Source organism: Melanotaenia boesemani, chromosome 8 (assembly GCF_017639745.1).
Source record: "Melanotaenia boesemani isolate fMelBoe1 chromosome 8, fMelBoe1.pri, whole genome shotgun sequence".
NCBI lineage: Eukaryota > Metazoa > Chordata > Actinopteri > Atheriniformes > Melanotaeniidae > Melanotaenia > Melanotaenia boesemani.
The window spans coordinates 3,952,545-3,965,459 of record NC_055689.1 but is presented as its reverse complement, the minus strand read 5'-3'; the positions used below and the strand labels follow the sequence as shown (position 1 = coordinate 3,965,459).

Below are 12,915 nucleotides of genomic sequence, written 5' to 3'. Positions count from 1 at the left end.
TGTAAACATCATGATGACGTTAAACTGGGACCAAACCAGCTGTAAACAACATGATGATGTTAAACTGGGATCCAACCAGCTGTAAACAACATGATGATGTTAAACTGGGACCAAACCAGCTGTAAACAACATGATGATGTTAAACTGGGATCCAACCAGCTGTAAACAACATGATGATGTTAAACTGGGATCCAACCCACTGTAAACAACACGGTTTTACTGCGTCTGCTTAATAAAAAAAATCCAGCTGTTGCTGATTTGGTAATGTAAGTATTATTTATTGAACCTGCAAGTATTGGATCTAAATTAATTAAAATATAGTTTTGTTTTGTTTTTGTTTGTTTTTTTCAGTTTAAAAACATTTAGAATGAATACTTTCTGTACTCATCTCAGTTATTTCAATCCCCTTAAAAAAAATCTAATATTTGTCTGCTGCACTAGTGTAGGGATTACCAACTGTGAACCTGTTGAGTCACTGTCCCGCAGATTTTATCTGTTTACCTGTTCCAAGACTCTTGAGTCAAATTTTTAATGGGTCATTAGAGGCTTGTGCAGAACTTAAAAACATGTCATCATGTGGATCAGGTGTGGTGTGGACCAGGTGTGCTGCAGGAAAATGTCTAAAACAAGCAGGACAGGTGGTGCAGCATACTGGCCCTCCTCTCTATGTTTCACAAGTTCAAAAGAACATATTTACTAATCTAAATAAGTTTCCATGTTCATCTCAAGGTTTTCCAAATTTAGTAAAGCAAATAAATGATCCAGAGATTTTACAGTATTTCAGTTTAAGCTACAAATCAATGCTGTTACTAAATGCTGGCAGATAAAGGGGGAGTACGGATTTTAAGTTCCTTGCTTATAATGCATCTCCTAAGCAGACCCAACGGTAGAAGTTACTTGGCTGATGTCTCATTAAAACTAAAAGTTACTTGAGACTTGAACAAAAAAAAGTCTCTCTCTCTCTCTCTCTCTCTCTTTATATATAGATATATATATATATATATATATATATATATATATATATATATATATATACTGTATATACACACACAAAAAAACAAGGCTTTATTTTGCTGTACGCCTTTTACCCAAAAAATGGAAGGATTTTACCAAGGCTGTTATTTACCGTTTGGCCAAAGACATTAAAATCATCTATGATATCGTTATCGAGAATTTTTAGAAAAATATTGCGATACTATTTTTGGCTGATATGTCCCACCCCTAAGAGAGGTACAGTAAATACTACAGCATGATCTTTATTCTGAAAACTGCAAGTGACTGAAAACAGTTCATGTTCATTCTTTTTTTGCAGATGTGCACTAAAGAGCAAGTTGTGGAGATAAACAGATGTATTGAAGAGTAAAAGGTAGTACTTTTACTGGATGGCATTTATCTGTAAATTGTCTGAGTGAAAGAAAGAAAACCTAAAAATTATTTTTCTAAATATTTTGTAATGTTGTTGTGAAATGCACATTTCATTGTTTTTCAGGCAGCAGAAGGTGGAAGGAGTGAGCAGATGCACCATGAAACTCGACACAGATCTAACTTTTGTGTTTGTCAGGGAAAGAAAAATGGAGGGAAAAATTTAATAATAATAAAGATCTTGTTTACATTGTCACGTTTAAGCTTGAAAATAAATACATATTGAAGCACATATTGCAGCTCAGCCCCCAATGTTCACAGGTCCAGGAAACTCCCCTGGCAACGACCTTTCAATCCAACCTAACACCAGTCAACCAAAGTCTACAGCTGTACAGAAACAGAGAATTTTATACAGCTTTTACAGAAACACAAAGCTGACAGTCATCAGGAGTTCCTAAATAATAACCAAACCAACAACAAAAGAAAAAAGCCAATATGTATCACAACAACAACCAAAGTACCAGAAACACACGAAGAAAAAGCTAAACAAGCAGCTCTCTCCTCATTTCCACCGGGTGCATGTGTGCCACATTATGGTTGTGCCATGGTTTTGTTCCGGCCTCTGTGGCACGTCAGTCCACACTGGGAGCGCGTCAGGTGCAGTCCGCCGAGCAGGATCTGCAAGATCACGAAATCACGAAAAGGGAACTGAAGAATCTTGTGATTCTCCACTTCCATGATAAATGTCTTGTCTGATAGCGAGCCCTAAATCCCTAGAGCGTAGACATCTGCCAAGCCATTTAATTTTTTTTCTTTGGCTAATGACTGTGGCCATTGTGTTTTAGTTAGAAGCTCTAATGGCAAACTTATCCCTGCCCTCCCCCATAGTAAAGGTGATCCAGATCACCTCCACAATCTAATATTTTGTTCCTTATTCTATTTCTGAGATCTCCTGGAAATGTCATCTAAATCTGTCCATATCTCTTTGAGTTATGTGAGGAAAGCCTGAAACCTCTAAGCTGTAATAAAGTGAAAAGTCTGAAACTGTGGCCAACAAAGAGAAACTGAGGGAAAACAGAACAAAAATTAGGTTAAAAAGATTTAATTTATAGCACTTGGAGGTGTTTAAAGTTTAAAATAAGGCGACATGAAGCACCTTGTTTACATTGATAGAAGCCAAGTGTTAAAGGACCAGCTCAGGGTCAGCACTCATTTCCTTGTTCCACACATAAAAGCAGATTAAGCTTCACTGGACGTGGATCTGCTGAAAGAACAACAAAGAGACTGGACGGACATTGTGTTCAGAAGTTAAAGCGTTCAGGGTAAAAAATAAGCCACATCCCAGCATGCACTGGGAAAAAGAAAGTAACTTAAGTCAATGGGTCCGCTCCTTTTCAGTCAGTCAGGCGATGACGGAGAAGTGATGACGGGCGGGGCAGGGGAGTGTTTGCCGGTGGAAAGAGACTTTACCAAAACAAAGGAGCGTGGATCTTTTGGAGCAAAGTTGATAATAAAATAATGAAAAGTTAATAATAAAGTGACTCTTTTGCGCACATTTCTTGCAGGTTGTAGTCTACAAAGTGCAACAGTGTCCATCGGAGGAACTGAGGTCTCTGGTTTGTGACGCCGTTTTCATGTGAACTGCTTGAAGCAGGTGATGTGGCAAAGATGGTTTGGAGTTAAAAAGAGCTTCGAACACCAGTCTGATGAGTAATAAAAAAGGTTTATTACAAAAAGTGAAATCTTTAACAGATCTGCAGACATCTGTGAGGTCTCTGGCAACACACACACACACACACACACAAAAAGAGCTGCAAACATACAAACGTTCACACTTATTCCTCTTAATATCCCTCTTCCCTATCACCAAACTTTGAAAATAAGCAGTAAAAAAACATAAATAAAGGCCACACATCACATGTTTTATCCAGTTGGAACATTTTTTAAGTTTATCTGCAAACCCACTCTGATTGGTTTGTTCCACCCTCATGTTTAAAAGGGTCGTTCTCACCAAACAATCCGGCTGATCGCCTGGCGATATATGGTCCCAATGACAATCCACCCTCATTTTACAAACTGGAGGAGTCAGGGGAAGGAGGAGGGATGCGAGGAGTCAGAGAAGAGGAGGAGAGTAAGAGGAGGAGGAAAGCTGAAGCTGAAAGCACTTCTGTTTGTTTTGCTTTGCCTCAGAGTGAAGCAGAAGGAGGTGCCGGCACCTTCCTGCAGGAACTTCTGAATCCAGAGGGAAGATCGGAGGAAGACACTGAGCTACAGTAGAAAATAAATGTCCAGAACCAGAACTGACTGGACTCTGAAGGTTCTGGATCATCAGACCGTCTTTCTGGCGGTCAGGACACGGACGATGGAGCCGACTCCTCCCACTGCCAGAGCCTGAGGAAACAGTTGAAAGGTCAGAAATCCGAGTCTGAAGCATGTATACTGCAGTTTTCTTGACTTTTGAACAGAAATGGTTTGTCTGATCTGGATGAGGTCGAAGTTTTAAGGATTAATGCTGCTCAGTGTAAAATACGATGGGATAAATGATCATAAAAATGGAGCCGTTTTCTGAACATGAATGTGGTTGAATGTGCTAAATGTTACCTTTTCATGCCACTGCAGCAGGACGGCGCTGCTGTTGTCAGAAGGTTTCTCAAAGCCTCTGTAGATGTATTTCATTAGCAGGTCGACTCCAGCTTTGTCCAGAGAGCCGACAGCCTTCTCTATGTCGCTGCTCTTAAAGCTGCTCAGCACTCTGACCACCAGCAGCTCCGCTCGCTCCTACAGCCGGACACCAAGACAGGATCAGGTCAGTTAGGAAGCGAGGAGTTTACCGTCTGCTCCGTTCATCTGAAGACGTCAAGCTTTCCTCCAGACTGGAGTTTGATTCCCAGTCTAACAACCTGCCATGGTGCCAGGTGGTCATGTAAACATTTTCAAATTTGCACATTCAAACTTTTGTCAGATAAAATCATAAAGCTTTGCTGGTTCTGGGTTGTTCCTAAAACTATGAATTTTCATTTAAAGTAGTTTTTACATTTAGTAAATAAAGGACACAATCATTTCTTCCCGTTTCAGCCACAGATGTTTTTCTGACCTCATGGATTTTGTGTTGTTCTATTTTTAGTTTTCTGATGTTCTGGATCAGATGATGTGTAAGTAATCTGTAAAGAGCGGTGTGCAGAGATGTCCCAGTGATGTACATTACACCTAACTGGATCTTGCAGAAATAAATACCCATCATCTTCTTGAAGTACACCAGCACCCAAACAGCTGGAAGGAAATTTCTGAAATAGTTGGCAGAGGAACTTCAAGCAGAGTTTATGATGGGAAAACAACCAGCCAGGCAGGTGGAACAAGGTGAATCGCAATCCCAAAGTTGCAACAGACTCCTTAAAGGTGGTGGCATCAGGTGGCTGCAGCAGATGCTATGAAGCCATCTGGTGGGGCTGTACCAGGAGAAAAGACCTGGGGTTTCATCTATAAAATACTGCGCCTATGCAATTTACTAACAGTGTACGTATGCCCGTGGCGTAGGCGAAAAATGGCATACACCACAAAAAATCCAGACTTATAAAACCATGTGCACACTCACCTCCAAAGAATTTCTACCTTTATAAAACACAGACTACTTGGAAACATGCACATCTGAGTCAGGCTCACATCCCACCCTGAACACACCCAAACCAGCTTGTTACGGTCCATGCAAAGCAGGACATGAATATAGCTGCATATGAAGAAGCGCTGGTCAAAGAGGAAACCATGGCAACAAAGGAAAAAAAAGAGTTTCACCTGTACCTCAGAATAAACAGAACAAAGTTATAAAAATATAAATTTAGGCCTTATAGCCTAAACACAGGTCAGCTGACGCCTGATTCCCTAGTTTCCTGACCAGAAACCCTGATGATGAGGAGGAAGATGATCACATCTGCAAATACCTTGGCATTCTGGTTCTTGGAGTTGATTGGCGGGTTCTTTAACACAGCATGAAGAGCTCCATTCATGTTCCCCCTGGAAAGCATGAGTCAAGGGCCAATATAGAGCAATTTTTTACTAAAATACGAGGAACCCATAATGGACACATTCATCAGAAAAACTAACGGATTCTCCAAACAGAGCTCATTCATAATATTTAGTGCTGGATGAGGGTAAACTGTTTTCATTCTTCAATATGAATTTCAGGGACAAAAATAACCTTTGAAACAAACCCTAAAGAGGAAAAACATAAAACTTGTTGATTAGATCTGGATTTTAGACGAGGGCTCAAATTATTTTGTTATTGGGCATGCATCACGACTTCACATCATGCACACTCATGCACACATATATTAGTACGTAGCGTGGTCAAAAATATGGTTACTATGATAAGAACCTGCTATTATTAGAACGTTCTTTAACAACCACAAAAAGAAGCATATGAAGTGTTTGTTGTACAGAGGCTCGCCACACACAGAAACACTGCTGCTGCTTCCACAGTGCAGAAGGAAGCAGAACATCACCTTCCCGCAGCAGAACATCACCCGCCTGCAGCAGAACATCACCCGCCTGCAGCAGAACATCACCCGCCTGCAGCAGAACATCACCCGTCCGCAGCAGAACATCACCCGCCCGCAGCAGAACATCACCCGCCCGCAGCAGAACATCACCAGCCCGCAGCAGAACATCACCTTCCCGCAGCAGAACATCACCCGTCCGCAGCAGAACATCACCTGCCCGCAGCAGAACATCACCAGCCAGCAGCAGAACATCACCCGCCTGCAGCAGAACATCACCTTCCCGCAGCAGAACATCACCTTCCCGCAGCAGAACATCACCAGCCCGCAGCAGAACATCACCAGCCCACAGCAGAACATCACCAGCCCGCAGCAGAACATCACCAGCCCGCAGCAGAACATCACCTTCCCGCAGCAGAACATCACCTTCCCGCAGCAGAACATCACCTTCCCGCAGCAGAACATCACCCGTCCGCAGCAGAACATCACCCGCCCGCAGCAGAACATCACCAGCCCGCAGCAGAACATCACCCGCCTGCAGCAGAACATCACCTTCCCGCAGCAGAACATCACCAGCCCGCAGCAGAACATCACCTTCCCGCAGCAGAACATCACCCGTCCGCAGCAGAACATCACCCGTCCGCAGCAGAACATCACCCGTCCGCAGCAGAACATCACCCGTCCGCAGCAGAACATCACCCGTCCGCAGCAGAACATCACCAGCCCGCAGCAGAACATCACCAGCCCGCAGCAGAACATCACCCGCCCGCAGCAGAACATCACCCGCCCGCAGCAGAACATCACCCGCCCGCAGCAGAACATCACCCGCCCGCAGCAGAACATCACCAGCCTGCAGCAGAACATCACCCGCCTGCAGCAGAACATCACCAGCCTGCAGCAGAACATCTCCCGCCCGCAGCAGAACATCACCAGCCTGCAGCAGAACATCACCAGCCTGCAGCAGAACATCACGACTCAGTTCATTTACATGAATGAACACACAAAGCTGACAGATTAATCATATTCTTTTCAAAAAACATCTGGAACCGGATTAAACTGGTTCAGATCCTATCTACTGGACAGGTTCCAGTTTGTGTCTGTATTGTGTATCCGAGTTAGTTCTGGTGGTCCTCAGGGTTCTGGTCTTAGGCCAGTTCTGGTTTAACTTCCTTTGGGCAACGTGAGTAGAAAAATATGATGAAATACTGATTCTCACCTACAGAATGGTTTCGCTCCATTTTATATTAACAACAACGAAGGACCTCGTTTTCAATCGTTCCTACCAACAAATCTGTTCCTAGCTTTTAACACAGATAGTAATGAAACTTTCCATTTCTTGGATTTGTTCTCAGGTCATCTGACATGTTTGAACAAAGTCAGTGTTTGTGTAGTTTTCAGTTGTTAAGTTCATTAACATAAAATTACAGTACAGTCATGTTTTTTAAAATAACTTTGTTATCTTAAAATAAATCTCAGATATTACAGATCACGGCGCTACACAGCAGGTGAGACATCAGACATCCGTGAGGAGAGTTCGTGAGTGACTGAGTCGTGTCATCAAACCTAACACAGAGAGAAGAAACCGGATCATCCATCCAAGATGAGGCATCTTATTTTTAAAGGCGTGCAGCCCTAAAAGCAGCCATTTTCTTATCTGTCTTTTAAGTAGTCAGTTGTTGTCAAAGTATTGGACAAATAACTTGCTTCTTGACTGTTAATATTCCTTTAAAGCTACGTTAACCATGTTAACAGCCAGCCAACTAGAAAATAAGGGACTGCCATGAATCAGAAAGCTGCCTTGCTTGTAACCTACGGAGTAGAGGAAGTTCAAAGTAAGACAGGAAGTACTAGACATAAACGATGACGACTCAAAAAGGATGAAATTCAAATGGCTTTATGTGCACAATTTAACATATTGGTTACACCAAGAATTTGTAGAAAACAGAACATTTCTATCGTTAATTAACTTATGCTTTGTCTAAACCTCCAAGCCATCGTGCTCGCTGCACAACAAGCCCAAACAACTTTAACAAAACTTAATCTCCTCTTCCATTCTTCCCACTCTATAAATGAAACGCCCTAAATTAAATAGTGACACCAACCAAAAAATCTCAAATTTTTTCAGCAAAAACCAGCAGTAACGCAGCACAAACGACTGAGACCATTTCCACTGTGTTGTGGGGGGCCAGCTTCACGCAGGGCCAACACAGATAGGGAGAAACACTCACACACACACACACACACACACAAAATCCCAGAGAGAATCTAACCCCCCGCACAGACACCTGACTAGTTAATGGTGTTAGATGAAAACAGTCATTTACCACCGGCAAGTTTTTCCCTTCCTCTTCTATAACCCATCATCCCGGTAAAAACAAGTCAGTGAAGTTTAAAAAGAGCTGAGGAAGAGGAAGATTTGGATGATGAAAGGAGACACACCCTCCTGAATGACACCCGGAAGCGACACTTTAGAGAGACTCATCATGAAAATGACCAGTAAGCAGAACACAAGATCTCGGGTAGATGTTTCACTTTAAATGATCAAACTAATTAATTATAATAATTCTGACAACTTAGAAGAGTTTAAAGGATACTGTCTGAGAAGAGAGTCCACCTCCGCCTCGTCGGGACCTCCCTGGTTTTCTCCTCCGTCTTCTTCATCCACAAACTTGTTCTCATCGTATTCATCAACGTCTACTTTCCTAAAGCGGTCAGAAACTGTATTCTTAGACATTCTGGACTCTAAACAGTGTTGGGGGAAATAGAAATAAAGAGCTTCTACAGACAGCAGGATCAGACAGAACGCTACTTCCTCATTTCCCCGTCACGCTCTCTTCTTCTTCTTCTTCTTTCATCCGTTTCCGTTTTACCAAAGACAGCGCCCTCTATGCAGCGGAGGGAGAATACGTCACATCCGCTATCTCAACCGTGACATGTGTCCCAATTCAGGGTCTGCGGACTACGTAGGCTACAGAGCGTCCTCCGTAGTCTACACAGTTAACTTTTGTGAAGTGGGACAGCCTACCTAGTCAACAAGAAATTTCCCACAGCAACAACACAGGACGTTGAATCACAAACATCTGAAATTACTTATAGGACTCTTCAGTGGACGCTGAACACCTACAGTAAAAAAAAAAAACACGGTTTGAGGCTCTGTTGTTTTCCAGCCAGTACACACTTCATTAACCCCTTGAAAGTCCTTGAATATCAAATATTACCGAATTTTAATGTTTATACTAAAGTGTGGTTAGGGAGTAGGGTGGACATTTGAACACAGCCCTACTTTTTTTTTTAAATAAAACTTTATTCAAACTTAATACAACTCTTCTGAGGTTGCTGATTCGCCACCGTCTTGTGCGTAATGAATTCTGGGAGAAAAGAGACCGCAAAGGATGTATCACCAGCAGCCTTGGTTTGAGGCTAAACGAAGTGCAGATTTGAAGGGTGGATTAGGAGGGTCCTTTAAATTCTGTGATTTGGGACAGTACTTCAAGTACCACGATGACGTATGTGGCCGACGAATCCGCACTTGGAAGTGTGCAGACCCTGAATGGGAGGGGGGTGAAGAGACAAAGTTTTGCGGGCTATCCTGTTTTACGTCCTTACAGTGGAATATATAAAAGAAAGTAAGTCAACACAAGAAAGACAAGCTGCACAGAAGAAATAACTTGGTCAGACTGTTAATCATAAGCGAATCCTCACAAAAAGAGCTTATTACCGAACTACCAAGCAAACTGACCACGACTATAGCACTGCTGCTGCCGCGGGTGAGTCAGATGTATCGGAAGACCATGGAACCATGGATGAGGGAACTGAAAAGATCTCTGATGACAAAACACCAACTCCAAGCCCTAATCCCAAAAAGCTTAAAAGAAAATATAAAAAAGACAACAAAACCCAAAATGGCGCTTCAAATGAAGATATTCTCAATGCTATACAAGCTCTCATCAAGAGGTTCGATGACCAAGATGCACATCTGACCAGATTTGAACGCAAAATGGAGGAAACTGTACAAAATGTGAAGGAGAATAAAGAAGAAGTAAACAAATTGAAAGTTTTAGTAGCTCAACTCCAGAAGGAAAACAATACCCTCAAGCAAGTGTGCCTGGAGCATGCTCGATATAAAAGAAGGTGGAACCTTCGCCTTATCGGACTGCCCGAGAAAGAGGAGACAAAAGAGGTAATCATTGGCATTCTCACACATATTCTACCAGACTGAGTGGACAAGCTCCACGAAACGGTGGACACGGTTCATCGTTTGGGAAGAAGAAATGATGCTGCTACAAACATGATGCCCCGACCGGTGATTATCCAGTTTGCTCTGCGCTCCATCCGCAACGAAGTATGGAGGAGATCTAGAGAGGCTAAAGTCTGTAAGGAAATGGGCATACGCTTCAAAGAAGATTTCTCAAAGGAGGACAGAAAGGCACGGGCCAAATTATGGCCAAAGGTTGAGGAGGCTCGTAGAAACGGGAAGAAAGCCTCACTCAGAGAGAGTTATGCTATTATTGAAGGCAAAAGAATAGATCCGTGACTCTGTCAGATGTCTGATAGAAGGATGGGTAAACCTCAGGTGAGCTTGTATAATGTTGGCTTCTGATTTAAATGTGTTTTTGAAGGACAACATAATCATTCCTGCACTTTAAAAGTTGTTCTCTTTTCCTTAACATAAGGAAGTTTTAATTCTATTTGGAAAACGTCTGTTCTCTTTAGTTCAATTAATGTTCGGGGGCTGAAAAACAGTCTTAAGCTTAAGCCCATTTTTCTTTTTTGCAAAGAGCAGAAATAACTTTTTTACAAGAGACCCATTCACAGAAGGACGATGAAGCATTTTGGAAAACCCAATGGGGAGATTCAATATTTCTGCAAATGGAACATCACAGGCGTGATTTTATTTAACAGGTTTAAATGAAAGGTAATTGACCATGTTTGTGAGCCACTGGATAGTGATGATAGTAGAAATGAACGACGTAAAATACATTCTAGTATGTGTTTACGGCTATAACAACCAACTTCTGAATAAGAATCTTCTTGAAAATATAAGAGTACTGATAAACAATTGGAAACTAAAACATCATACTGATAAAACATTGGTTGGTGGTGACTTTAATGTTGCTCCCAATTCATGGTTAGACAGGAAGCCTCAAAGAGGATCACAGTCTCAGCTCAATGCTATTATCTATAAATGTCACTGATATATGGAGGGTGGTTAACCCAGACACTCTTCAATACACATGGTTTAAGGCGGGCAGTAATGACTAGTGTTCAAGACTCGATTTCTGGCTTGTTTCCACTGAACTCTGCAAAAATGTTCTGGATTGTGAAATTTCAGCTGCTCCGTTAACTGACCACAGTGTAATACACTTGTCACTATCTGTTCATAATAATTTTCAAAATGGTACCAGGGTCTGGAAATTTAATAATTTAGATGGGAATGGCTGAAATTTCAAATCAAACAGCTGGTAATTGTCACTGGGAAGAAATTATCATCTGTAAAACGACAAAAACAAATTGACCTGATAAAAAAGATCAACTTATTAACAGAAAAGGGTGGTGATATTAATAATGTTGACAAGCTCCAATCCCTTCAGGCTCAGCTAGATGATATATACCAGGACAAGGCAAACAGAGCCTACATCAGGTCTCGTGCAAAATGGATTGAACAGTGTGAAAAAAGTACGGCCTACTTCTTCAGTAGACCCACCTTCTTCATTGTTTTAACCATGGAAAGCACTTTGTGCTGCATTTATGTATGAAAAGTGCTCTATAAATAAAGACTGGTTGATTGATTCAGTCTTGAAAAACAGAAACAGTCAAGGAAACTAATAGATAAACTAAAAGTGGATGGTGTTTTAGTGGAAAGTGCACATATCATTCAGAAAAGTATTTGGTCTTTTTATTTGGATCTTTACAAATCAAGTTTTCAACCAGAGAAGTGTGAATCTTTGTTCCAAGGTTTGGAGGTTAAGCTACAAACTTTAACTGATGATGATAAATCAAAGCTAGAAGAAGAGTTAAAGATGACAGAGTTAGACAAAGCTCTTCATGAAATGAAGAACGGGAAGTCTCCTGGAATTGATGGATTGACCACTGAATTGTTGAAATTCTTTGGAATGAGATCAAATCAATTGTATATAAAGCTTTTCTAGAATGTATTCAACATGGAAGCTTATCCCCATCAATGAAAATTGGGTTAATAACACTAATTCCCAAACCCAACAAAGATCTATTCTCTCTAAATAACTGGAGACCAATAACATCACTATGTAATGATTATAAGCTGTTAGCCTCCTGCTACGCTAATCATCTTAAAACCATCCTCACAAAAATTTTAGCTGAATATCAGTCTGCTTTTATAAAAGGACGCTACACCTCCAAACCATATTAGACTTGTCCTGGACATGGTAGACTACGAAAGCCTAATTGAATCTCAGAGCCTCATTCTATTTCTTGATTTTTTTAAAGCATTTGACACCCTGGAACATAACTTTTTATTGACAGCTCTTAATAAATTAGGATGTGGTGATAATTTTTTTATAAAATAATAAAAATGTTCTACCATGACACCTATAGCTATGTTATATTGTTCTCAGGACTGTCCAACAAGATCAGAATCAAGAGAGGAATCAGGCAAGAGTGTCCAATATCTCCAAAGCTGTTTATTCTTTGTACTCAGATCCTAGTTTATTCAGTCATCAACCAATTTGAGAGCTCAGAGGTATAAATATATTTAACTATGAATACAGAATTAGCCAATTCGCCGACGACACAGTCATTTTTGTAAAAAATGAAGACATGATTAGTAAAGCCCTACAAGTAATCTCAACCTTTTCACAAGCTTCTGGACTGGCTCATTAAACTTGAAAAAATGTGAACTTTTACCACTTTATTCCTGTCCAGAGGCGAGCATTGAAAACATTCCTGTAAAATCCCAAGTTACATATCTGGGTATCACAATACATGCTGATAGAACCACAACGAACCAATCTAATATAGAGATATAAATAAACCAAATGGAAAGATCACTTCATCATTGGTTAACTAGAGATTTGTCTATATTTGG

At 41.1% G+C, this 12,915-nt stretch overlaps 2 protein-coding genes across 3 annotated transcripts; both read right to left on the bottom strand.

Moving 5' to 3' along the window:
- Nucleotides 1-3,066: 3,066 nt before the first annotated feature.
- LOC121643811 (actin-related protein 2/3 complex subunit 5-A-like) lies at nucleotides 3,067-8,711 on the bottom strand. Its single transcript, XM_041991364.1, has 4 exons — nucleotides 8,447-8,711; nucleotides 5,298-5,370; nucleotides 3,964-4,140; nucleotides 3,067-3,753 (listed from the first exon to the last, which is right to left on the bottom strand). Exons 1-4 carry the CDS (start codon nucleotides 8,584-8,586, stop codon nucleotides 3,691-3,693), a joined length of 453 nt encoding a protein of 150 aa, XP_041847298.1. The 5' UTR covers nucleotides 8,587-8,711; the 3' UTR covers nucleotides 3,067-3,690.
- Nucleotides 5,392-8,071, bottom strand: LOC121643803 (galaxin-like). 2 transcript variants are annotated; one of them, XM_041991354.1, is made up of 3 exons: nucleotides 6,636-8,069; nucleotides 6,010-6,404; nucleotides 5,393-5,925 (listed from the first exon to the last, which is right to left on the bottom strand). In XM_041991354.1, exons 1-3 carry the CDS (start codon nucleotides 6,819-6,821, stop codon nucleotides 5,688-5,690), a joined length of 819 nt encoding a protein of 272 aa, XP_041847288.1. In that variant the 5' UTR covers nucleotides 6,822-8,069; the 3' UTR covers nucleotides 5,393-5,687. The 2 variants fall into 2 exon arrangements, with proteins under 2 accessions (XP_041847287.1, XP_041847288.1); XM_041991353.1 differs by having other exon boundaries at nucleotides 5,392-6,404; nucleotides 6,636-8,071.
- Nucleotides 8,712-12,915: the final 4,204 nt, after the last annotated feature.

Coding starts and splice junctions, on each gene's coding strand:
- LOC121643811 (XM_041991364.1), bottom strand. CDS start 8,586: ATGTCTAAGAATACAGTTTCTGACCGCTTTAGGAAAGTAGACGTTGAT. Junction 4,141..5,297: donor CCAAGAACCAGAATGCCAAG/GTATTTGCAGAT, acceptor GTCCGGCTGTAG/GAGCGAGCGGAGCTGCTGGT. Junction 3,754..3,963: donor TGCTGCAGTGGCATGAAAAG/GTAACATTTAGC, acceptor CTGTTTCCTCAG/GCTCTGGCAGTGGGAGGAGT.
- LOC121643803 (XM_041991353.1), bottom strand. CDS start 6,821: ATGTTCTGCTGCAGGCTGGTGATGTTCTGCTGCAGGCTGGTGATGTTC. Junction 6,405..6,635: donor TGATGTTCTGCTGCGGGCGG/GTGATGTTCTGC, acceptor TGCTGCGGGAAG/GTGATGTTCTGCTGCAGGCG.